General features: G+C 39.3%; 1 protein-coding gene across 1 annotated transcript in view; it reads right to left on the minus strand.

The window, feature by feature from the left end:
- The window catches only part of CNTNAP4 (contactin associated protein family member 4), a 283,814-nt gene that overhangs the window by 48,184 nt on the left and 209,793 nt on the right, over positions 1 to 25,837 (minus strand). The window contains exons 12-15 of the mRNA XM_056848494.1: positions 23,319 to 23,438; positions 14,165 to 14,362; positions 9,380 to 9,536; positions 5,470 to 5,597 (exon numbers count right to left, since the gene is read on the minus strand). Coding sequence (XP_056704472.1) covers positions 5,470 to 5,597; positions 9,380 to 9,536; positions 14,165 to 14,362; positions 23,319 to 23,438 — 603 coding nt within the window. The remainder of the gene's footprint in view (positions 1 to 5,469; positions 5,598 to 9,379; positions 9,537 to 14,164; positions 14,363 to 23,318; positions 23,439 to 25,837) is intronic.

Consider the following 25,837-nt stretch of genomic DNA (forward strand, 5'->3'; position numbering starts at 1 on the left):
TTTAAACCAATAAGAAATAATTTGCCATTTATATGCAACAAAACCATTTGCTTTCATGATTTCAAAGGCTCAGTAAAAGAAGAACATTAATTAACTCATATTTTTTCCTTGACAATTTGGATATAAAATGCAAACTGAAAAGGATACAAAGGAAACATGAGTCAGAAAATTAGTGTTTCTGAATGCTGTCCAATCCTTTACAAAGAAGCCTTTCATTACAACTTCGTATCTGTAAAAAGGCATTATGGTACTCCAGTATTTGAATCACAACACAAATTTGTTTGTTTCTCATTTGCAAAAGTGCTATTATAAATACCATTATGTAATTAATCATAAACTTTCTATGTGTAACACCCTGAAGGTGATAAAAATGATGGTGGCAGTGAACAAATGGAACAGCACAGCTTGTTTTGGAAAACAAGTTGCAGTCTTTATATTGCAGATCAACTGGCAAATTATTACTGGCAGATCATTTAGCCAAAAGAGTGAAAACAAAGCAAAATCACAGGTATGCTGTCAAAGAGCATGAAAGGATCAGAATTTCTAAGTTCTATTTTCAAAGATCCTACAGTTGTCATTTATGATAGTAAGGAAGTTTTTTTCTATTCCACACCTTGTCCATTTTCCTCTGTCTAAACTAGATATTACTTATTTCTGATAAGGATTATGTAAACTATTTGATCTTCCTACCTACACCAGCACACATAGAAACCTAAATACTGACAGGTTTGTTTGTTTATTTTTTTGATTTCAATATGATTTGGCTATAGACCAAGGACACATATTATAGCAATTATTGAATGCTTCAATGCTGCAAAATTATCAGAAATTACTTAAACTTGCTTGAAAAATTTCAATTGTGCTTTTAATTTCCTCCAAAGCTGCCATTACAACCCAAATTCTGACCTTCTCTTCTGGTATTTCCCCCCACTAATCAATTCAGGATGGCAAGTTGTAACAGACACATGAAATTAGGCAACAGCAGCAATTTGAATAAAAGCACGGGGGAAAGGGCAGATTAAGCTTGCCACGGGTATATTTTTTCCCTACCTAAGATGCAGAGGGATGGAAACTGGCATGGTATAGCCCATTCTCATCGGATCTCAGAAGTTATGCAAGGTCGGTACTTGGAAGGGATTCCACCAAGGAAGACTCTGCAGAGGAAGGCAATGGCAAACCAACTCTGCTTCTCACTTGCCTTGAAAGCCCCAGCAGAAATATTTGGGATTTCTGTCAAATTAGCCAAGATGAGGGCCATGTTTCTCCTGCTCCATACTACCTTATCAGGGATTGGTAGAACAAACGAGGCCTGGTTTTAATGTTGAGGGGTGAGGGCTAGATTTGGCAATAACAGCTTACATTTTAATAGAATGCACTACTTTAAAAAAAGAAGAAGACATTATTTATAATAATATTTAAATAAACTATTTAGCTTTTCTGGTTTTCACTGAATAGTTATTTTATTAAATAAACATATGAAAGCTGTTTATTGGAGCTAAGAGAATACAGTTCCAAATCATTTAATGGAGCTGTCAGGCTCAGTACACATGTTTTCCTTGGCTTTCTTTACAATGTCCCAATGAATAATTATGAGAATAAGGATTTATGTGTGTTAAAAACAATAAAGAATTTGGGTCATACAAGGATATGTTTTTTCTAGCAGAATTTGTGGTAGCTGCTGACAGAAGTAAAGATTTCTGATTTGCAGTCAAATCAGGATCTTTCTTTCTTTTTTGACAATACTTCTGGGTAATATACCTTGCTTGATCTTATTTGCATCCCCAAAAGTAAGTTTGAAACAAATGTTAACAGATTTCGCACAATCAGCAAATGCTTCTCAGAAAACATTTCAGTAATACCCTGATCTTAAAAGAAAAAATGTCAATATTTCAAGAATAACTGAAAGCTATCCATAAGGTAGTACTTTCTGAAAATAATAATTGCATAAGTCATAGCTTCCCAAATCTTAGAGTATTCTGAGCCATAACCAGACAGGACTGTGTTTTATAAATATTTTTGCCTCCCACAAAACACCATTCTCTCTTTTTAGGTGATATTCATACCACTTTATGTAAGGGTGTGTACCTGGCCTAAGTAGAAGAAAAAATTTACCATCCAACATCTTAGCCAGAATGTCACATCTAGGGAAACAGAGTTGGGAGGAGCCAAATACTAGGCTGTATCTCTTCCTTTTGGGGAGAACAGAAAAAAATGCTGACCCAGGGGGGCCAGAGGGAGATTATAAATTTCCTAGATGGGAAGGGAGAAGATGTTTTTAGCCATGAAGGTTGAATAATCTGTTTCTACATTTGGACTCCATCTTGACCACATTCAAGAGACAATGGGGAGAAACCCCTAAACCAGAAAACACTGGTAATGGAGGACTTTCAAGTTGCTGTAACTTCAAGAGTTAATAGCCTATCTGAATAAAACATTATTAGGGTATGTTTAGAGTTAGGGCTAGGAAAAGTTGAAGGCAGCAGGAAAAGAGGAAAACCTGACATAAGATGGGTTGACTCAATAAAGGAAGTTGCAGCCATCAGTTTATAAGACCTGAGCAAGGCTGTTAATGATAGAACATTTTGCAGGTTATTAACTCATAAAAGGTAAAGGTAAAGGTCCCCTGTGCAAGCACCGAGTCATTCCTGACCCATGGGGTGATGTCACATCCCTACGTTTCCAAGGCAGACTTTGTTTGTGGGGTGATTTGCCAGTGCCTTCCCCAGTTATCTTCCCTTTACCCCCAGCAAGCTGGGTACTCATTTGACCGACCTCGGAAGGATGGAAGGCTGAGTCAACCTTGAGCCGGCTACCTGAAACTGACTTCCGTCGGGATCGAACTCAGGTCATGAGCAGAGCTTTTGACTGCAGTACTGCAGCTTAACACTCTGTGCCACGGGGCTTTCATTAACTCGTAGGTTCACTATAAGTCGGAAATGACTTGATGGCACTTAACACACACACAGTGTTAGGTCGAGAAGACTTTGTATTTTTGCCTTTTCTTTGAAAACTTGTCCATAAATTGGTGGCAGCAGGTAATACCCAGACAGAAGTTGGACAAACCCTCTGGGAGTAAGGGAAGAAGGAAAAGCAGTGCATCAGCAGGTGGAGACCCTGGACAGTCTCAAAACTCTCCAAGCTCCCAGAACCCAAGGGAGTGGAGTTTGTGAGTTTGCAAGTCTATTTCCTCACATCACGAGTTTATATACAATCCCAGATTTACTACCATTGAAGCAAGTATGAAAACTGTTAGTGCAGGACAAAAGGAAAAATAAAGTTGGTATTTTAAATAGCCTTCTAAATTAAGGTGCTGTGGCCTCACTGATCCATATTACTGTCACTTGAGGTTACCCTAATTTAAAGCAATCTGTGTTGGGCCACCCTTGAAAACAACTTGGAAATTTCAATTAGTATAAAACAAGCAGGGTACTGACAGATACTGACAGATGCTAAGGTTTGAAGGCTAGCAATATTATGATTGGTTCTTGTAGGTTATCCGGACTGTGTAACCGTGGTCTTGGAATTTTCTTTCCTGACATTTCGGCAGCAGCTGTGGCAGGCATCTTCAGAGTAGTAACACTGAAGGGCAGTGTCTCTCAGTGTCAAGTGTGTAGGAAGAATCAGAGAGGGGTTGGGTTTGAGCTGTCCTGCAGAAGTAATGTGCTAATCATTGTCCTGTAAGTATCAAGATAATGTACTAATGAAGGTGTGGTATGTTAATATGGAACCATTGTATCCTGAAGTGATCTGTTAATGTGTGAAATCCAAAGCTAATCTTCATGGCTATTGTTGACTGCAGCCTTTGTTAGTCTGGAGGTTTTTCAGGGCAGGAAGCCAAGCCTTATTCATTCTTAAACTCTCTTCTTTTCTGTTAAAGTTGTGCTGATGTTTATGAATTTCAATGGCTTCTCTGTGCAATCTGACAAAATAGTTGGTAGAATTGTCCAGTCTTTCAGTGTCTTGGAATAAGACCCTGTGTCCTGTTTGTGTCAGTCCATGTTCAGCCACAGCTGATTTCTCAGGTTGGCCAAGACTGCAGTATCTTTCATGTTCTTTTATCCTTGTTTGTATGCTGCGTTTTGTGGTCCCGATGTAAACTTCTCCACAGCTGCAAGGTATACGATATACTCCTGCAGAGGTGAGGGGGTCTCTTTTGTGGTCTTCCAAGACCACGGTTACACAGCCCGGATAACCTACAAGAACCAATGAACTCTGACCGTGAAAGCCTTCGACAATATTTTAATATTATGATTGCCTAGCATCCTCCACAAGGGCTACTGAGAGGGCATTCATTTCTTAAAGGTACAGGTGCTGCTTCTATTGTGTGTTAAGTGCCGTCAAGTCGCTTCCAACTCATGGTGATTCAGTTTAAGGTGTTGATTCTTATCTTTAAAGCCCTTTATAACCTGAGACCACATGTCTAAAGGATTGCCTCTTCTGGTATAAACCCTTGTACCAGCTTTGCTTCTCCAACAACTCTTTTTTTGTTCAAGGTATCATCCTACTTGTAAATTGATCATGGGGTTTTTATGGCCATTGCTCCAGTGTTCTGCAATAAGTTACTGAAAGGTGTAAGAACACTTTCCTTCCTGATTTTTACCAAATGCCATAAAACAACACTGTTTCCAAGAGCTTTTTTTAAAATAATAATAATAATAATAAACAAACCTTTGTTGTAGTTGTGGAATAGGTGACAGTTTACTTTTAACAGTACAATAGTGTATCATATGTAGGTGTTTTCCTGATTTTTTTTAAATATGTTGTTTCAAAAGTTTTCACAATTGATAGAATTTGGGCACATTTTGTATGCCTCTTTCATTGTTTTGTTCAGGAGGAAACAGCAAATATGTCTTCTTGTGCTATTCACACTACAGATGAAAGAAATGCAAAAAACACCACTTTTAGACCACAGTCCTGAAATGGGGGGTGGATCCACTGTGGCTGGGAGTGGTGGAGCCATGCAGCCTCCTCTGAAGCTTCTTCACCACCGCAAAGGCAAAAAAACCCCTTTTTTAACCATTTAAAATTAAAAGGTGGAAATGTCCCATAGCAAGCAGAAAATGTTTCCCGGGGCGAAAGGGCAGTGGAAGCTTCCTTAAAGCAGCTCCATCCCCTGGGAATGCCCCCCTTGACAGTTCAGGCATTCCCTTCTGGGAAAGCCCTGCCGGTGTGGCTGTGCTGGTGGAAGGGGCCAGTGGTGCCCGGACACTGGCATGTTTACCCCCCCCCCCAAGCTGGCACCACCTTACTCCATGATAAGGTGGCATGGCACTTACACTGGCGCGGGGTCACGCCATCTCCTAAGGAGCTTCACCCCCTTTCAGGAATGGGCTGCCCATGTCATTAATTTAAAATATTCCATTGCCTGACAAACTCTGGCTCAGATTAAGCCCCAAAAGTCCTGTATTAACTATACTCTCATAGGTAGCATATGACAGATAACAAAGTTGATAAACGTGAATTGCTTACTGTCACCCCGGCAAAGCAAAGGTCCAAGTTTGTACTCTGCTTCAGAATTTGGTCGGTGAGTATCTGTGATGACAAGCTCTGTTACTGGAAGGTGGTCTTTATATGAAAGGAGTCCTGTGTCATTAGTCCTAAAATGTGCAAACAAAGTTTTTTTTCAAATAATGCTTCATATACTTCATTTTTCTTCATCAGAAACAAAAACCGCTGCATTTTGACTAACAGTACACACAAATATTTGCCTAAGTGGGATCACATTTACAGTATTGAAAACCCTCTTCTTACCCAGCATGAAAATATATTGTGTGCTAAAATAAAACTGCAGCAGCTAGGTTTCAAATTGCACTCAGCTTTATTGAAGTATGACATTTTCAGCACTATTAGAAAACTAACTGGCCTCTTAAAATGGGTTAGAGTATTTGTCCATAAGAAATTATGATTTCCTGAGAAACCTGTTCATGCCTAGTAAGGAGGTTTGGTGTTTAATTGAGGGTTCCATGCCCTCAGTTTTATGTCCAAAGCTCCTAGTGATTTTGGAGGGTTTTTTTTTTTACCTTCAGTTACCAGGTGTGTGTGGATCTAATTTGTATTAGGACTGCAGCATGAAAATTGGGGATTTCAGCAGCTAAAATCTCCTATGGAACCATTATTTGCACCATTGGAAAAAACACTGACACACTTATATTGGGACTAGTATGTTTGCCCTATCAGAATAGCATCTATCCAAGGTTGTTTTAGACTGAGGGAAAAAGCAGGGAGTGATGAAAACAATGTTAGCAGAAATTCACCGCATGATGAAGTACCCTTTCAGGTGCATGATCAACACTGATTTATATGACTGATCATTCAGTCCATGAGGAAGTAGTAGTCTCCTTTTATACATAAATCACTTCAGGATAATTTTGTTTTGTTTAACTCAATAATGAGATTGAAATTGGGTAGGACAGCACACACTGGAATTTGGGAGCAGTCTCCAGTTTGAGAAGTGGATTGACTTGCAGTGCATCACTTGTATCAAATGGAGAAGTGTGTATTAGCATCAGCCAGTGACTATATTCTAGCAGTATATAGTGTTCAGAACATTTGGTCTGAGCTGCTGGAGAGGATTCCTGAAAAGGTTGACCTAGATACCAGAGGACATAGAAGAAGGTTAACAAAGCAATGAAGGATTTTATGAATTATTATGGAACACCTTGAAAATTCTCTCAACATCTCATAACTCTAAAGGGATAATGGCATGTACCATTTGGATAAAGGCTGCTGTGTAATATAAAGTCTAGTCTGGAGAACTGTTGCAGATTCCATGGTTTGGAAGACAGAAGAAGGAAAACTCTGGCTGACTCCTTCCTGTGCTGAAACAATAGTATGGGGTTACAAAAAGAGGTGCTCCTGGAAAAACACCATTGATATCTTCCTTAGATGCTCCAGTATTTTGGTTCCTGAACAACCTACCACAGGGACTGGCAAACAGCCATCTCTGAAAGCCAAGCTAAATGAGACAGGCATCCCCAAATTTGCTTCAGGGATGCACTGCCATTTTAAAGAGTGAGCTCCCACCTTTAAACTCCTTTAAATTGTGCCACAGGGGCCCAATTCTGGTCAGGACCATCACAGCATGGGGGTAGGAGGGGATCCTACCTTCCTCCCCCATACCATTTTTCTGACCACAAACAGCACTGAGGGGCATTATTTGCTCAGGTGGGATCTCTGTCTTTAAAATAGTAGTGCGTCCTTAGTGTGAAGTTGGGGGCACCCATTGTGACACCCCTTCTCCACTCACACAGAGTGCCCACCATTCGCTGCACTTCTCTTTCATATTCAGAGTACCCTTAGGTCAGGATATCACATTCACCAGTCTTCTCGTCTCTTATAAAATATATCAACAGCCTTGATCATTTCCTCTCTCAGGTCCTCGCTCTCCCTCACGGAGACATCAGCAGACAGTGTAGCCTAGCCCCCTTGAACTGTTACCTGAACTGGACCCTGAAAGGGGAAAATTAACATGTTATAGGGTCCCTAGCCAGATAAACAAGGGATATTTTGCCCATGTATATGGAGGTTATACTCCTGTGCAATATTCCAAGAGAAAAAGTAACAGAGACCAACTGATTCAAACTAAATGGGGTACTTATTTACTAGCACTCAAACACACAACTAGAGGTAGACCAAAATTGCCTCTAACCTTTAAGACCACAAGCACAACTACACAAGTAAAACCCAGAATAAAATCTCCCTCACCCTCCTCCCATAAGCAAATGCATACACACCAAACTGAGAATGGGGGAAAGGAAAGAGGGGGGAGAGGCAAAGATAGGGAAAGAGGTTAATACTACTGGATCTGAGGAAACGAGAAGCTGCAGGGAGTCAATACGGCAGAAGTCTGATGAGGGCAGAGAGGAGCTTGCAAAGCAGTTGCAGGGGCTCTAGGTAATGGGAGACAAACTTGACACACTGTTCACAGACTGGTTCTTTTATGGGGGAAAATTCCACAGCTTGGTATGGGACCTAACTTTCCCAGGATCAGGATTGGTCCAAGAAATATCGTTTGATTGGGCAGTTTGAAGGTAACTGCCATCAACATTCAGTGGGAAGAGCAGGAAATATCACCTGACATTTCAAGGTGAGGACATTGATGGGTTTTTTAGCAAATTGACAAAGAACCAGGAGATTGAAATGAAGGTAAAATGTTGAACAATAGCTGTTTTGGAGGTAATACTTCCCCAATCAACTGCAAATGGCCCCATTTTGATAAAACATCCCTTGAAGCAGAGTATATGATCATATTATATATGCCTTGGAGCTGAGGGTTATGTAAATGCCTCATCCTGCCTTCATGTTGGAATATGCTGTAGACATGGCAGGCGGGATACACTCTCTGAAACTTATTCCAAGGAACCTCATTGCACTTTAGTCTTTTAAGGGGTTGCCCTTCAAAACAACTAAGACGAGATTGAGGATCAAATTGGGGTCTCTCACACCCATCTTGTTTAGTTTGGCCTTGAGGATGGTAGCTAAAGCAGCATGAATGGCTCATGCTGCTTTCCACCACTAAACATTCTTCTCTCTGGACCATCCAGCAGGATGTCTTGTCACTGGCACTGGCAGCGCATGGGCTGTGAGCAATATTAGAATGTTCCTGCTCAAAGTTTCCTAATTCATGGAAGCTGTATGTAATACAAAGCTGTGTCCAGTTTCAACAGAGTGCTTGTGTCTGAGTTTTCCCATCCTTTCCTCGTCTTCTTCCCACTGCAGACACAATTTGATGTCTATTTTAAAGATAATGGGATTGATGAAACAGGACGTGAACGTCAATTTCTCTCTGCATCGTGTTCCTTATCCAACAACCAGAAACTCATCACAACTGTTTGATGTTTTCAGTGCTTTTTGCATTCCAATATTCTGCATGAAGATTGTTTTGCTATAGAATATATATATAGTCCAGAGCTATTACTATTATTGGTACTATTATAGTTCTAAAGCATATTTGTGCACCTAACCAAACCTTTTCTGACACAACTGTTCAAGATTTTCCACTGCTGCAATCTGAAACTAAATTATGACTTGACAAATAGTGTGCCCTTTAACAAACAATATATCTAAGACAAATTTTCAAAGATGTGTTCGAAAAGCTGAACTGCCAAATCTATGCAAGCAAAATAAAGCATTTTGCTATAACTGCAACAGAATGTGAAGTTTAATACTTAAAGTGGCTATTTAAATAAGGATTAAAATAAGGATTTAGAAACTTAATTTTAAAGAATTTACCCCAAAGGTGGTTACTTTTTGGGAAAAAAAAGAAAAGAAAAATTGTTGTGGTATTTAGATAACTAGTAACTATCAGAAATCTTGGAAACATATTTTAACATTTAACCTGTAATGTTTTATGATCAAACGAAATAATGAAAAAAGTCACCATTCATTTCTGTCAGCATCACAATTGCAGTCATGCTGGGAATCAATGCAGCTTCCTTGTATTCCACAAGCACATTTTTGAACATCTGGCATGGAACCTCCCCAGTAAGTCTGTGTTTCATTGATTTTTCCAATCCACCAGCTGAACGGAATCCCTTCTAGAAAGACATTAGAGAATATTGATGATCTTTGCAATTTCATGATCCACCTGTTTCATGTTCCACCTCAGCTCAAGAAAAAAAATACTATAAACAACTTTTTAAAAGGATCATTTTAAATTTGAAATAAAACTATTTTATATAAAATTATTTTCAATAACACGCTGACACATTTTTTTTCATTTTAATATTTCATTATTATGAGGCAAATGACTGTCAAGGAAATACTGGAAGCAGAGAACCAGTAGTCTCGAAGTCAGCCAGGCATGATATTAGAATCATTTATCTTAACCAAACTACTTGTAAGATAGCATATATATATATAAAGAGATGCCCTCACCCCCAAACACCTCAGGTAATTTAAAATGTGAAGAGAGCTCAATAGAAGATCATGGATATACTAGGGAGAAAATGAGAAGAAGTATACTAAGCATCTGGAATAATTTTGAGCTGGTAGAATGAGAAATGTTAGCAGTAAATATCATGCAAGAAATTTCATGCAGTCCCGCAGTGAGGGAGGAACCATGTAAATTACTACACTCCTTAACAGGTCTGTTGTACCCAATGACAGGAAGCAACTTCACACAGCCAACCTTTTCCTCAGTACCATTTACAGTAAGCTTAGAGATCTGGATATCACCTTAATGCTACAAGACTGTACATTAAGGCAAAAGTTGCTGCCAGCTAAGCAGAGCAGTAAATGCACAAAATATACAGAAAAAGGTAATTACTAAAGGATCTGAAGCGTGAAGATAATCCATTTTAAAGGAGAAGGAAGGAAAGGGGAAATTTGCAATGAATGGAAAAGATAAGGCACCAGAGAAAAATAATGTACTGTTAAACTGTACAGTAAGACATAGGTGGCTTCTGCTTTTATTTGCTAGGGACATTCAAGCATTCAGAAATACCCCTCCCCCAAAGAATCTGGAACTCACACCTTGTGTTTCTGGCCAGTAACTGCCAGTATTTAATGCAACTCACTGTTAGACAAGCCCTCTGCTACCCTGGCAATCTCTCAGCTTGCAACATATTGATTCTTTCACACACTATACAACTGACAGCCTAGAAGGCCTTCTAAACAAAGCACCAAAATTCCAATTTAAAAAAAAAGTAAGATCCCTGATGACATCAGTACAGGCTTGGGTTTTTAGTCTTGCAATTTATCATGGGCGGAAATAAAAGGCAGTGAACATGCATACATAATTCATGAAATATCATTTTAATATCCCTCATACACTTACAGAAAACTGCCATAATCCAGCAGCTCTGGCATTGATGTACCATATCTGATAGATGGGCACAAACAGAATTGTGCATACAGAACTCTGCTCTTTCATTTTTTAGTTAGGGAATATTTTTCGGAGAGAAAAGAAAGAAATACAATCCTTACATATCATAGGCCTCTAAATTTGTCCCTTTACCTATGTGTTGTCTGCTAGTTAAAAATCAAAGCAGGTAAACAGAGATTAAATTGTGAATGGTCACTCTCTTCATTGTCCATAAAAATGGAAATTAATTCTTTGACCAAATAACCATTCCTTCTGCAAAGGAAATGGGCCAGTATTGGGTTTAATTGTTCTAACTGGGCATTGGAAAAAATGCAGACTGGATAACAGGAAATGAATTTATGAAGATCTAAATTTGAGTCCAGTAGAACCTTAAAGGAGAGCCAGTGTGGTGTAGTGATTAAAGTGTCTAACTAGGGCATGGAAACCAAGGTTTGAATTCTTATTCTGCCATGGAAACTTGCTGGGTGACCTTAGGCCAGTCACACACTCTTAGCCCTGATCCTGGAATACCAGGGGAACACCAGTGGAGTTGCATGGAGGCAGCCAATGGCAAACCACCTCTGTACCTCTCTTGATTTGAAAGCTATGATTTGACCCCCACCCCACCCCCAAAAAAACCTTATAGGTCAAGAAGGTTTTCAAGGTATAAGCTTTTGAGAATCAAAGCTTCCTTCATCACATGGTTGTCTGCCAAAAGGAGCTTTGAATCTTGATAGCTTATACGATGAAAATCTTCTTGGCTGCTAAAGTGCTCCTGGACTCAAATCTATTTCTTCTACTACAGACCAACACAGCTACCCTTCATGAATTTATGAAGTTATCATCCTCAGATGACGACTTTTGTTTTTGTGTAAACAAAAGTAGGCTCCCAGAACGGGGATGAGTCATATCTTTGAAATGTAATTAAATTTGCATTTTTGCAGACCGAGGTTGCAAATTGTCCTCTTGTGTGGAGAAAGCAAAGCAAGATGGGTTCTCAGTCTGAAAATCTGGACTAGCTGTTCTATATGGCAACATAGACCTGTAGTAAAACTTTAACAAGCTATATTACCTTCATTTTAATGTCACACTGGTCTAAAGCACCTAGAGCCTAGTGAACATCAAAATCATGATTCCCTACAATAAATGATTAATTCAATAACTTTCCGTTTTCAATTTTACTTATAATATTCCTGCTATGAAACTGGTTAATAGTTTTGTGTATATTCTTGAAGAAATACAGCTTAATATTTCTAGTTCATTTGTTTAGATGTCTTGATCAGGGTTTAAACATCAACATACAGTGGGAGCTCAAGGCTTAAGGCTTTATTTTCTCTGCTTTAATATCACAGAAAAAGTTAAGAACAATATACATTAGCTGCAAATAAACTCTATGGATTTTTAGATGAATTCACCAAGTTAACAGAAAACCTGAAGCACTGTTTATATATTGATGTGAGATCAGTAATACTATTAAAAGATTATAACTAAGAAGTGATTAGCCAGGGCTCAGCTTTGGTTTTGAATGCCAATAGTCAGATGAAAGGCAAATGATGGATCTGATACAACCCCTGAAAAAAGGAAACCAAATAAACAAAAACCTGACTGCAAAAATATAGTCAGTGTGGAAGCAGTCCCAAGCAGCTTTTATTCATGTCCCATGTTATTTAATGGGTTTTGCAACCAGGAAAGTGTTTGTAACTTGAGTTTAACAGATTTCTGTTTCTGCTATAAGCCACCGTGTTGTAGTGGTTAAGAATGGTGGTTTGGAGCAGTGGACTCTAATCTGGAGAACCGGGTTTGATTCCTCACTCTTCCTCATGAGTGGCGGAGGCTAATCTGGTGAACTGGATTTGTTGCCCCAGTCCTCCACATGAAGCCAGCTGGGTGACCTTGGGCTAGTGACAGTTCTCTCTGAACTCTCTCATCCCCACCTACCTCACAGGGTGTCTGTTGTGGGGAGGGGAAGGGAAGGTGATTGTAAGCTGGTTTGATTCTTCCTTAAGTGGTAGAAAAAGCTGGCATATAAAAACCAACTTCTCCTCCTCCTCCAATCTATTTTAATTGTTATTTGCTACTTGCAAATGTCCATTGTATAATTTCTACTGGTGATATGTGATGTAGACAAATCTAGTCATATTATATCATCCACTTACTGGAGTGGTGGGAAGGTCGGAGCAATGTGTACAAAAGGAATTTCCACTGGAGAGAGCCCTGGAACACTTCATAACCATCTGTTCTTTTCCAAGTGTAAAGGCTGAACAGGCACCATCATTGTGTGTTCACATTTGCATATGCAGAAGCAACCCAAGCTAAGTGCTATTTTATTTATTTATTTACATACTTAATTGATACCCAAACTTTCTCCCCAGTGCGGACCCAAAGCAGCTTACATCGTTATCCTATCCTCCATCTTATCCTCATAATAACCCTATGAAGTAGGCTAGGCTGAAAGTGTGTGACTGGCCCAAGGCCACCTAAAGCAACATCACTCTTGCATCCTGATGTTCTAACCAGTCAAACCCAGCCTTACTGAAAAAAATAACATGTACACCTCTATATTTAAACACCATTAATGGATCCATTATCCCTAAATACATCAAACCTTTTTCCAACTGTAGATGCATGGATAGACCCCTTAGCATTCAGTGACATCTCCACAATCGCCTGTTCCTCTTTTGCATGTTTTACATTTCTGCAAACATATCCTTAGAGACCTATATGCCATTCTTTTTTAATCATTGAAATATTTTGTTATTTAAGAAAAATAATGGGTGGGATCATATTAGTCCCTTCCATTAAATGATTAGTTTTACTGCTAGGGAGGAAACTTGCTCATTGGAACAAGGCTTTCTGCATAAAAGCAAAGTTCCTCACTTTGTGGAAGACAACTGTAGTATCCAATCCATTCTGTATACTCATATGTTCAGCTGTCTCTGCATTACATGAGTAAAATGGAGAAGAATTATAATCACAAAAGGTGCAGTGGGGTTGTCTTATCTAAGGTTCAGTCTATATTTACTTTTGGTTTTAGCAAAAATTTGAAGTCCTTTACACTCAGGCTAGGAAGGAACTTTGTTATAATTTCTGTTAAATTGTAGGATTAAGCGAGGAATTTAGTGTGAAAGAAGTTAATGCTCTGAATGAAGCTCATTATAAATTGACCTTGGTGCTTTTCTCATTCAGAAGCTATTCAGCAACTTGCAGGGCTGGGATTTGTCTGCTAAATCTTTTTTTTTTTTTTTTTTAAGACAAACTATAATGGCAAGGTGCCATAACCTTGGCAGAATTAAACATCTACAGGCGTTTGTTTGGTATCACACATTACACAGCATAATAAGATTTGTCTGCATTACTTACCTCGCTTATTTGAAAGGCGTGACTTTTTGCAGTGGTAAGCAAGCTCCTGCTCACAGTGTTCTGCATGGTTAATTGTAGCCTGAAGCTGTTCTAGGTTGGCAGCATATTTGAAAAACACAGTATGGGGGTTCTCTCGATTCGCACTTTTGACTCTGGTTAACTCTGTATTGTTGTGCTGTATAATTGTCCAAGTGGTTTCTTGCAACAACGACAACAAAAAAGACAGAAAACACAGAGGCACAAAAAAGTGAAATGTGCATATAGCAATGCTCAGTAAACATATCTGTAATAAAAATGTCCTTTTGCAATCTCCTGAGATTTAAAGGGACCAAAACCTGGAGCTAGTTTCATATGTCCAAGAATTTCTGTGCACAGTGAGTATTGTGTCTCTCCCCCCTCTCCCCATGGAGCCCCAGGTCATATCATAAGGTAGTTTTGTAGGGCTTTTACCTAAGAAACACATCCATCAAAAGCCACGCTGGGTATTGGAACTATTTATTTACACAGTTCTCTGGATTGTAGGACAAGGTCATCTGACAAAATTAGTCATAATTAGTCTAAAGCAATTGCTTTGTTCTGTAAAAAATTACCATAACTCAGTGTGGCACACTGGAAAGAATAAACAACAACAATGAAATTTAATTGGTTCATGTAGGTTATCCGGGCTGTGTAACCGTGGTCTTGGTATTTTACATGGTTACACAGCCCAGATAACCTACAAGAACCAATGAACTCTGACCGTGAAAGCCTTCGACAATATAATGAAATTTAACTTTGTACCTTCTTTGCAAATGGAAATCAAAGGTGCATTTAGACACAGTAGTAAATACGTGGCAAGTGGTTTATTATAGCCTGAATTTATGAAATGGCTAGCACCATTTCTAATTAGAGAGGCAAGTCACAACTGCATTAGGGCTGTCGATTCCGAACCGAATTTCCCCTGATTCGGCGGTTTTTAGTTCGGACAGAACCGAACTCAAATAAGGCGGGAAAATGGAAAGCCGAATTCAGCGAGTTCAGGGTGTTCGGTGAATAAATTCAGCAAATTCAGGGTTCGGCACAGCAGCATAACCGTCAGTTAGTAAGCAGCATTCTTCCGTGGCCAATTGGTGGCCAAGCTGGGTCTTCTTCTGGCCTATCAGTCATGATTGAGTGCATGAGCCCAGCTGCTGCGTGGCCCGGGGAGAGAAAGAGAGAGTATCTGTTTGTGTGAGAGAGATCCCCCTTGGGGGAAAGCGTGTGCACATTCGAGCCATTCCATGGCTGCAGGGGGCACATTTTGGGGGGTAGAGCCCCCAAACTTTCAGCATAGCTTCACATGCTTTGCATGGTTGCAAACGTGTTGCTTTGCATGGTTTGCAGGGTTGCAAACGTGTTGCTTTGCATGGTTTGCAAACTTCTTCGCACCTGCCCCGCCCTTGTTCCCCCCAGCTCAGCTGTTTGTTGGGGCTGGGAGCTTCGGGAGTGGGTGGCAAGCTCTGCTAACTGCAACCCCCCATTGTCAGAGATGCACATTAAGGAGGGGGGATCCCTTTCGGGGCCCATATCTCAGTCCCCCCTGACCCAATCTTCACAAAACTTGGGGGTTCTTGCAAGAAGGGTCCCCTCAAGCTACGCTGAAAGTTTGGGACATCTACCCCCAAAAATGCCCCCCCGGAGCCGCAGAAAGGCACGATTGTGTTTTTAATGGCTTTATTCTGCTGAATTTTCCCCCGAACTCCGGATCTCATGCCGAATTGCACAGACCCGAAGCGGGAGAGTTTGGACTTCGGCATTTCCTGAATAAAAATAGGCCAAATTCTGCCAAATCCGAATTTTACTGATTTTTTTTCAACAGCCCTAAACTGCATGAGTGCTCCTGTTGGCTTTGAGGCAATCCTTCATAGCATTAAATTCCCCCTTGTATTTTACAGCATGTTGTATATTTGTAAGCTTCTGAAGGTTTTTTTTTAAAAAAGAGTTTGTTTAAAAGGACACCACAAGGAGATTTCTCCATACTATTTTCACTGGGTAAATTAGCCCTGTGAGCATGGATTTGTTTTTATTAAACAATTTTGGTAATGGTGGACTATTCTTCTGGAAATTTTGCTTGGCACAAGGAACTTTGTAGAACACACCCTTTTTACCAGAGAAACCCTCTATGTATTGGAGAAAGGTCCAACAATGAGTAGAACTGATTCATAGGATCCTACCCAAGGAAAACAATCCCAAGCAGGTCTATAAATAAGTTTGTCCAATGTTATTCAGTGGCACTTCCTGCCAAGGAAGTGTGCTTAGGAATACAATCAATGTCCTCATCTGGTGATAACACTACTTACTATCAAATGGGAAGCATTTTTTTCTCAAGGTATTGTAAACAAACGAGATAGGATGAATCTTATGCTGAGTTCAGGAATGGTAATCCACTTTAACAATCATTTGCAAGTGTATTTTGCCATTTCACACAGTAAAATCCAGCTTCAAAGTGGATTCAAAGTGGATTGAAAGTGCATTATTCAGCATGTGTGAAAGTGTTCATTATGTTGGTCAGCCATGCATCATTGATTTTTACTTCCTTGTGTGTATACTCCAGAATGAGAAAATGGCAAAAAGTGATGAAAAGAATAATCTATGAAGATGATACGTCAGTTTGAATGTGTGAATACACACTGTAGTCATAGTCTGTTCTTTACATTATCCATGCCCCCTTGAAAGACGTGAAAATATGTTAAAGACTCTATTCCAATGGCCAAATATGTTTTTGCTGGCTTCTTTAAAAAGAAGATAGTTGAACAGTAACCTAAACAATGGAATTACAAGACATTATCAATGTCTCCCAAGTCTTTTCTGCACAAAAAGGCAATTATTATTGTGGAATTGTATGGATAATTAAAACATGCAGTTTGTATAAATTGCACCTGTATTAGTTTATTCAGAGCATTGTTTTCTGCTTTTTAAGAGTTTTAGGACGGTTTTTCTTAAGAATTTACATACAGAACCTAAATTGAATTGCATGCTTTTGTGCATAATCTCTGGAACATTTGTCATTCTCTTTATATAGATTCAGAATAACCAGCATAAAATTATTTAATAGAGTCAATTTATAAATAAAGATAAACAATTGTACATCATCAGAGTATGGATTTTGGCATGCAAACACATGAAGCCAGAACTGCAGTTAATAATAACAAGAAACCCCCCCCCCACTAAATACAGTAGCTTGGAAACTATATGCCAAAATATTGGGGGGGGGGACTAAATTCACTACATTCTGAGAAGCACAGGTTTTTGTTTTTGTTTTTGGCCATATATTGATTCTATATTTGGTGTTGTGGTAAACTAATTTTAGAGTATTTTTCTTATTAGATTCAACACCCCCTCCCCCAAATAAAGGGATATACAGTAAATATTTTCCTGATATGATTTGCTTCATTTTGACATCATCAGTATATTCTTCAAGGTAGGCAAGATGATGTATCTCTGCAATTCTAAGGAGTAAGCACGAACTCTTGGTGCTTATACTTTATCATTTACTGCCTCATTTCTAGACTTTGCCCTCTGGAAAAGTTGAATAATTGGTTGTTCTGTGGTTTCAGATGACCTGTTTGCTTTCAAAACATCACCTGGGAATGACCCTGCAGCCTCTATCCTGTACTTCAGAGATAATTTCACTTAGAGATTGTGAAAAAGCAGACTTTGGTGAACGTGGGATCTGGTAGGTCCATGAAGTTGCTCTGAAGGGTTTTTTCCCCCTTTTCATTCATTAGTGAGAGGATGGTGCCAGCGGTGATGTTGTCTGGTTTTTGTCATCATCCTCTTAAATTTCCTATAAGGTCTGGCAAAGTTTCATCTTATCTTAGCCCGGTTGAGACCACTGCATGGAATGTTAGAGGTTTTCACAAGTTGCTCTCTTTTTCAGCTCACCCATGTTCTAAATTACAAATATTCACTTGGATTTTGTGTCAGTAATAGTGTACAGAAAGCTAATCATAAATGAATCCAAATGAAAGTTTAGAATTCCTTGCTTACTCAAACCTGGAACTGTTTGTCTAGTATACGAGCTGCGATCATACCACAAAGTGCTTTCCCCAGCATTCTCTAGTGGAAAATACTCAATTTTGTGTGATTCAGACTTGGTCTCATTGATTCTATTATAATTTTGTGCTCACAACTGACTGGAAGCAGATGATACAAGAGTGATATTGTCTACCACCTGTAAGGCTGTCGATTCAGTTCATCCCGAACCAAAAAACAGCCGAATTTCCCCTGATTCAGCGGTTTTTTGGTTCGGATTGAACCGAACTCAAAAAAGGTGGGAAAACGGGGAGCCGAATTTGGCGAGTTTGGGGTGTTCACGAATAAATTCAGCAAATTCAGCTCCCCGTTTTCCCTCTCTTTAAACAGATCTGCGCCTTCCAGCTGGAAGGCGCAAATCTGTATAAAGGCTCCCCCGCTCGCCTTCATGGAAGCCCCTTGAAGGCCCATGGGGGGGCGAATTTTCCCCCGAACTCCGGATCTCGCGCCGAAGTTTGCGGATCCGAAGCAGGGGAGTTCGGACTTTGGCACGTCCCGAATTTAAATGGGCCAAATTTTGCTGAAGCTGAACTTTCCTGAATTTTTTTCCCAACAGCCCTAACCACCTGTGCACCCTTTCACATGTTCTCTTAGACACATGTAGAATCTAGAGATGTGCAGCTAAAAAATGGTATTTTTGGGGGGATCCAGATATCAGGGAGCTGAAAAATATTAGTATTCCCAGTTTCCCAAATTCCAAATACCGGTTTGATATTCGGATCTAGATTGGGGGGGGGGGTCTGATTTTTTTGGCCCCATTATTCCCTACTGGAAATATTTCCAGGGGGCTGGGGGAGGCTGTTCTTTAAGCTACTGGCACCGTAATTGCTACACAGTGGCTGGTGCCTGTCCTTTAAATAACTCCCAAATTTCAAAACGAAATTTGAACCAGGTGTCCCCAGCCATCCTCCATTAATTCTTATGGGGGGGGGGATGTTTAAAAAATGTAAAGCCTGATCCATGCCAATGTACAACATGAGAACCACCCGAGCAAAACCTAATAGGAAAGCAAGCCTAGCAAATGTAAATGTAATAGAGAATCCAGCATACAACCTGGGTATCTATAGCAATGTCAAATCTGAGAGTCCTCTGCAAAAAGTGAAGTTGACACAAAGCAACTGGAGCAAAGAATGTGTCTTTGTAAAGACAAAAAAATAATTTAAAAGGGCATAATTTAAGACAAATCAAACTGGCAAGTTGTGCCTGGGAAAAGAAAGAAAGAAAGAAAGAAAGAAAGAAAGAAAGAAAGAAAGAAAGAAAGAAAGAAAGAAAGAAAGAAAGAAAGAAAGAAAGAAAGAAAGAAAGAAAGAAAGAAAGAAAGAAAGAACAGTCCTGGGAGTCTTCAAATGCTGGTACTCCCAGTTAATCCTGAATATTTCTGGGACCATTTTTCGGAATCATTTATCGTATCCCAGAAAATCCTGGATACCATCCAGAGATCTGAATATATCAGAAATATACAAATAATATATATCCAAGTGTATATCCCTAGTAGACTCTCTAATTTGGATTTAGGACACTCACCCAGAAGAAAGTGAAAGAGAGCCAAGTCTCTAGCTGAATGGGAATTCTGTACCAAAGGATGGCCATGAGAAGGACTGGGGGAAAGAGAGAATTTTAAAGAAGGAGATAGGAAAGGTTTTAAGAGAAAAGAATTGAACAGAGGAATTTAGCTATCCTCAGTCAGCTAAGATGGGTAGAACATGTTTCCTGTTTAGATGATCCACAGATTCAGTGAAGGGAGCTTTTGGCAGAGCTTCCAAAGGTCCCAAGGATATAACAAGGTGTGCTGGTTCCAAAATAGAAGAGTGCAGCAGAGAAGGCAGCCTTTGAGCCAAGAGAGGGGTGAGACTGCACAATTTTGGCTTGGCAGAACAGCAATAGTTATAGGAGCCAGCGCAAAATAATATCAAATAAGTAATTGTAAAGTTCAGGAATTCATGGTAAGCCCAGGATGAAAATCTGTGTGTTTCCTGGCTCTGATTAAATTAAGAGGGGGCTTCCTGGAAAGGTACCAAAAGGCAGGGTGGATGCATGTAGGCAGAGTGGATGAGGGCTGGAGGGGTGGAAGCTTCCTATGTACAAAATCTAACTACTATCAAGCAGCTAGGTGGGTTTGATTGCTTTTTACTGATGTTGTCTGAATGTCTGCTGCCAACCCGTCACAAGTAGGTAATTTTGATGTACTAGATATATGGACATTAAATGTTTTCCATCTTGAAAAAAATGCTCCTTTCCTTGTTGAGCAAACAATCAAGCAAACCTGCTTTTGGCCCACCCAGACTAATTTCTGTTTCATTTTATAGTGGAGTTGGACTGATAATTTGCCCTCTATATTGCAATGACATTCATTGTCCTCTCCGTTTTGTCAGCTAAAAGGCTGTCCTTCTGTGAGATGGGAGAAAATGACCCCCTATGCCCTCTAAATAATGATTTATAACAGTGTAATACAAATTATAATCCTATTTTCTAGAGAGTAGTGGCAGAGAACTGGCGGCTTGCTAGGCAGGACAGTCAAATTTAGAACCAGCTGCTCAGCATGTTTTTGGATACATTCTGTCCAGCTTTTATTTTATTACTTAATTCTTTGCCCTTGCTAGATTCCTACCTTATGTAAGAACTCACTAGTATAATACTGGCCAATCCATTCAGTGAATTTATTTATAGAGTCTCCTGAGAAACTGAATCAATATTTTACAGTTAAGTGTTTTAACTGAGCTGCAGAACAGGACACCTTGCCTTCAACTTTCTTTATTTATGGCAGCCTGGGAATGACTGGCAGCAAGAAGAACATTTTTAATGCCAGGTAAATCAGTTATAGCAGGAGTATGAACTATAGAGATTCATGTCTCCGATAATCAAATACAGCGCTAATGTTTATCCATTAGAACAAGGGTTTGGCTCAATATTTTAAGAGTGCATTCAGCAATGTTGGTTGGGCAGATTAACTGACTGTGTTTAAATGCAAAACCGCTTTTTACACATATGCAGCCTTTTAAAACTGTCCACAATCCTAGAAGAACAAAATGGCAATATTTCTATGCAAAGTTTTGCCATCTGATTTAAGGCTTTGGACCACAGCCTTGCTATATTGAAAGTGACCTCCAAGAATATGTCAGGATAGCATTACCCCCCTTTCCAGCTGCCTCAAGAAGAAAGCCACATGAATATCAATGACAAGGTAGCAGCAGTCACAATGTGGGCATCTGCCTTCATTGCCTCTGGTGGGAAAAGGGAATACCAGTCATGAGGAAACAGGGAACAAAGCAAATACAGAAGATTCATCCTGTCAGATTGCATCTCTTGATGAGGAACTGATCAATGAGATTTGCTTAATGTGTTGAACAAGGAGTGACTGATGAGAACTCTAGCAGCTGTTCCTGGATACTCAAGGATAAATCAAATTGTGTTTTACCTCAGAGGGCTGGACTCCTTCTGACACAGTTTAAAATCACTGGAGTGCATAAACTGCACATTTTTTCCCTCTTTGATTTGGTCAAAGGTTAATGAATAGTTGTATCTCTCCTTTTACAAGTAGCATCATGATAGCTGCAGCAATGAATGTGTAGCATTCAATACAAGTAAGATGCTTCAGGGTGTCATAAGTGCCCCATGGTGCAGAGTGGTAAGCTGCAATATTGCAGTCAAAGCTCAGTTTATGATCTGAGTTAGATCCCGATGGAAGTCAGTTTCAGGCAGCTGGCTCAAGGTTGACTCAGCCTTCCATCCTTCCAAGGTTGGTAAAATGAGTACGCAGCTTACTGGAGGTAAAGTGTAGAATGGCAAATCATCCCATAAACATAGTCTGCCTAGTAAACATCATGATGTGATGTCCCCCCATGGGTCAATAATGACCCGGTACTTGCACAGGGGGACTACCTTTACCTGTTATCACATAAGTCTCTGGGAACATAGATATCTAAATCATGTTCTCCCAAGTCCTGGTGGAAATTTTGTAATTTTAATGTGTGGTTCACTAGCCTAAAGCTCTAGAAGAGCCACAGTCCTAATCATGTTTGTATGGTGGCCTGAAATTTGCATTACATATGCCAATAAAGGCATGTGAATGTTTGTGTGTATGTGTATGTATTACATAAAAATAGATTGCAGGAAAATGTGCATTCAAATGATGCGTTAATCACCTTTTCATTATACATTTTGCAGTTTAGTTAAAATCTAAACAAAGCTCTATAGAAAGGCCTTAAACAAAATGGTATCCACCGTACAAGTAAAATGGTGAAATTATTCAGGTACACCAGATTGTTTGCACAGAATAATTCTAGAAAGAAAGTATAAACAACAGCTTGCACAGAACTTGCATATAAAGCGTAAACAACAGCTTGCATATTTCCCAATGAAATATTCCAATATAAGGTAATTATTATTATTTTATTTATTTATCTGTCTAGGCACAATTCATTCAGATCAATAGAAATAAGTCTCATTGAAAAATGTCACTGACATACAGCCTGATGCCAATCTTAGCCAGGTCTACTCAGAAGTAAAGCTTGCTGTGTTGAATGACACTACCTTCAAGCAAGCCTACAAAGGACTGCTGCCTTAAGTATGTTTTTTAACTCTCCACAGAACTTTAAAGTGCTTAACTGTGACTAGATAATGCCCTGAAACTTAAGTCTCAAAAGAAACAGCCATATATAATGATAAAATTATAAATTAATTATAAAAAGCAATTATAAAAAGCAAAGTGAAAAAATAACAAGAAAAGCAGTAAGGAAAAATAAAAACCATTCACTTCAAAATTGAATGTCCCAATGAATTAAAATATTTCATAATTAGCTCATTTTTTTCAGTTAAATGAAATTCAGCTTTAAGTTCCTAGCATAGTTGTAGAACACATCACCCACTTAAGCACCACAGGAACACAATCATAGCTCCACAGTCTGAGTCTTATTGTTATTGTAATTTTCTTTTCTAATTCAGTTCCTATATTCTGAGCTAAGAAGTCACCTTCATCTGCTTGCACTTTGAATTGACAAGCTCCCGAACAGGTACATTTCCTACTTGATGGATTGTGTTTCAATATAATATAATGAACATGCATGCAGACAGAACCATGAGTTAAGGGAGTTTATCACCTTACCTGTCATATTGCAGTATACAAGAAATGGCCCCAAGGGGCCACTCCCATCTGAATCAATGTAGTAAAAGCCTGAAGTGTTCCCTCTGTGCTTATAGGCTTCACACGATTGCTCATAAATGGCTGTAAAAGAACATCTTCCATCACAAGCTTAATGGCATCATTTTGCATTTTATTTGGGGCATGAACAATGGGTGTGTGTGTTAAAATATACAATACATTCATTCACAACTCAAAGAAACAGAAGAAAATTGCACAATAAAAACTGCACTCCTCCTGGTATAAGTGAACAGCATTTACTTCTACCATAAGAAAATGACTGCATGGGTGTCTCTCTTTGTTTCTACAATGATAGCATTCATGGCTACACTAACCAAACATGCCCTGTCAAAGGGAGTAACATTAAGAAACTTGCTTTATCACAGAATTGGGGAGAACTAGGATTCTAACCATTTCAGTTGGTCTTGATCTTAAGACTGGTCAACACAACATCCAGTTTTTTCCATTTCTATACCCCAGCACTGCACACACTGGACAAGTACTAAGCATGGCCGACCCTGCCTAGTTTCCGAGCTCTGACGAGATCAGGCTAGGCTGGACTATTAGGGCTGATCAAGGTGGAGTTATGCAGAACCTTTAAAAAGCAATTTGCTTCAGTCCTTTTTGTGCAGCAGCAGCTTCTGTACCAGCGAAAACAAGCATCCATTCCATGTGTTCATCTAGCTAATGCAATCCAATGTCTGGCAGTGGCTGAGTTTCAGGAAATAAAGAACGTTTAAAATGAGTCCCCAGCTCAAAAAGATCTGAGAGGAACTGGGCTACTGTATTTGGCTGTACAAACATATTCCTGTGGAAAGTTATCAGGCCATTCCAATATCTATGAAAATTATCATCATATTCAGAAAAAGAAAAATCCTTGTAAGGAACAACTCTGCTATGTAGTGCTTCAGCAGAGTGTTGGCACAATAAGCACTGATGATTGCTGCTTTGTGCCACATGGGGCAGTGCTGGCTTCCAGCACCAGTTCAGCGAGATGAGCTGTTCTCTTGTGCCAGTGCTGAAACCCTAGTGCCAATCTACTCATCTGCTTTACCTGTGCAGTGAAGCATTTGATCGGGCCAACAATATGGAAGCTGTGGAAATGCTTCAAACTTAAAATGAAGTACACAGTACTTGACATTTTCTGCTCATGTTCCTAGTTGATTAGAAGGATTTGTTTCTGTTTTCTGGGCAGCTGGACAAACTAACTGTTAAATCTCTCATTTCAAAGTTAAATAAGCTCTAGCAATTCTGGCTTCTCACTCCTGCAGCCAGCCTCTATTGTGGCAGACAAGCTGAAGAAGTTTGAAAAAGTCTTTGAAAAAAACTTTGATAGAAAAAAAGGCTTCAATTAAACAGCATAAAATCACTTACTGAAAATACAGCCAGGCAAAATTTCCGTATCTAAAGTGCATTAGTTCAACCTTCTAAAATTATCTCGTAATCATGCTGTTCAAGATAGCATTTTTGTTCAAAAAATGATACTGTATGCTTAAATTGTTTATACTTTGGCTTTTAAAAAACAAAAATACTAAATGTATTCTGTCAAATGGAAACTTTCCTTCAAAATAAATGAAAAAAGTTTCCAAAAGTGGAAAACAGGAAAAAAAAGGAAGAAAACATAAAACAATGGACAAGAAATCTTTCCCCCCCACACACACACACAATTTTCTTGAAATTCTTCATCCATAAGAACAATGAAGCAGAGGTTCTGGACACTGAAGTAAGCTATTGTCTAAATTGCTGATCTATAGAAATATCATTTCCCATTATGTTCTTCTGCTAGGTTTTTATGCAATTAGTGCTTATGATAAATATTGATTCAGAGCAATAGTGCTCTGCATGGAAAATTCAGCAGGGTTAGAAGCACAAAACTATGAGACTGAGTCTGAACAGTGCCTCATCTGATATAAATAATGATGGTGGTTTTATGACATAGAACATAAGGTACAGATCAATGGCATTATTTACAGTACAGGGTCTAAATTTCATTAGAGCCTAAATTTCTTCAAGACAGATGGGCCTTCAATGGCTATTTGATCTAATTATTCTAAGATGGAATACAAGAATTAGATTGTTTTATCAGATCAAAAGCTGGTTGTGACTGGTAGGCAACAGTTGCCCCAGGAGCCTCACATCTACTGCCAGACATTGGCTCCCATCGTGTAACCAAAGATATAGTACTTCTGACCATTTACTACTGTTGGCTGTTACGGCCATTAGCCACTACAGAGCAATCCTTCATTAATGTAGCTGTTTTTATTAAGCTTTCTAGGACACTGACTTCAGCAACATCAAATGGCAATAAATTCTATTTGTATATTCCACAAGGTAGTTCATGTTTTCAAGGTGCTCTGAACACAGCCATCAGCCTAGCTGCAACATTCACATGTGCCAGAAAGCACAGAAACTGCAGGCCACACAATAAGGCCAGTGGGGTCCACATTTGAGGCCTCCTTGTCTTTGGTAGACTTGGGAAGGAG

Source organism: Euleptes europaea, chromosome 4 (assembly GCF_029931775.1).
Source record: "Euleptes europaea isolate rEulEur1 chromosome 4, rEulEur1.hap1, whole genome shotgun sequence".
NCBI lineage: Eukaryota > Metazoa > Chordata > Lepidosauria > Squamata > Sphaerodactylidae > Euleptes > Euleptes europaea.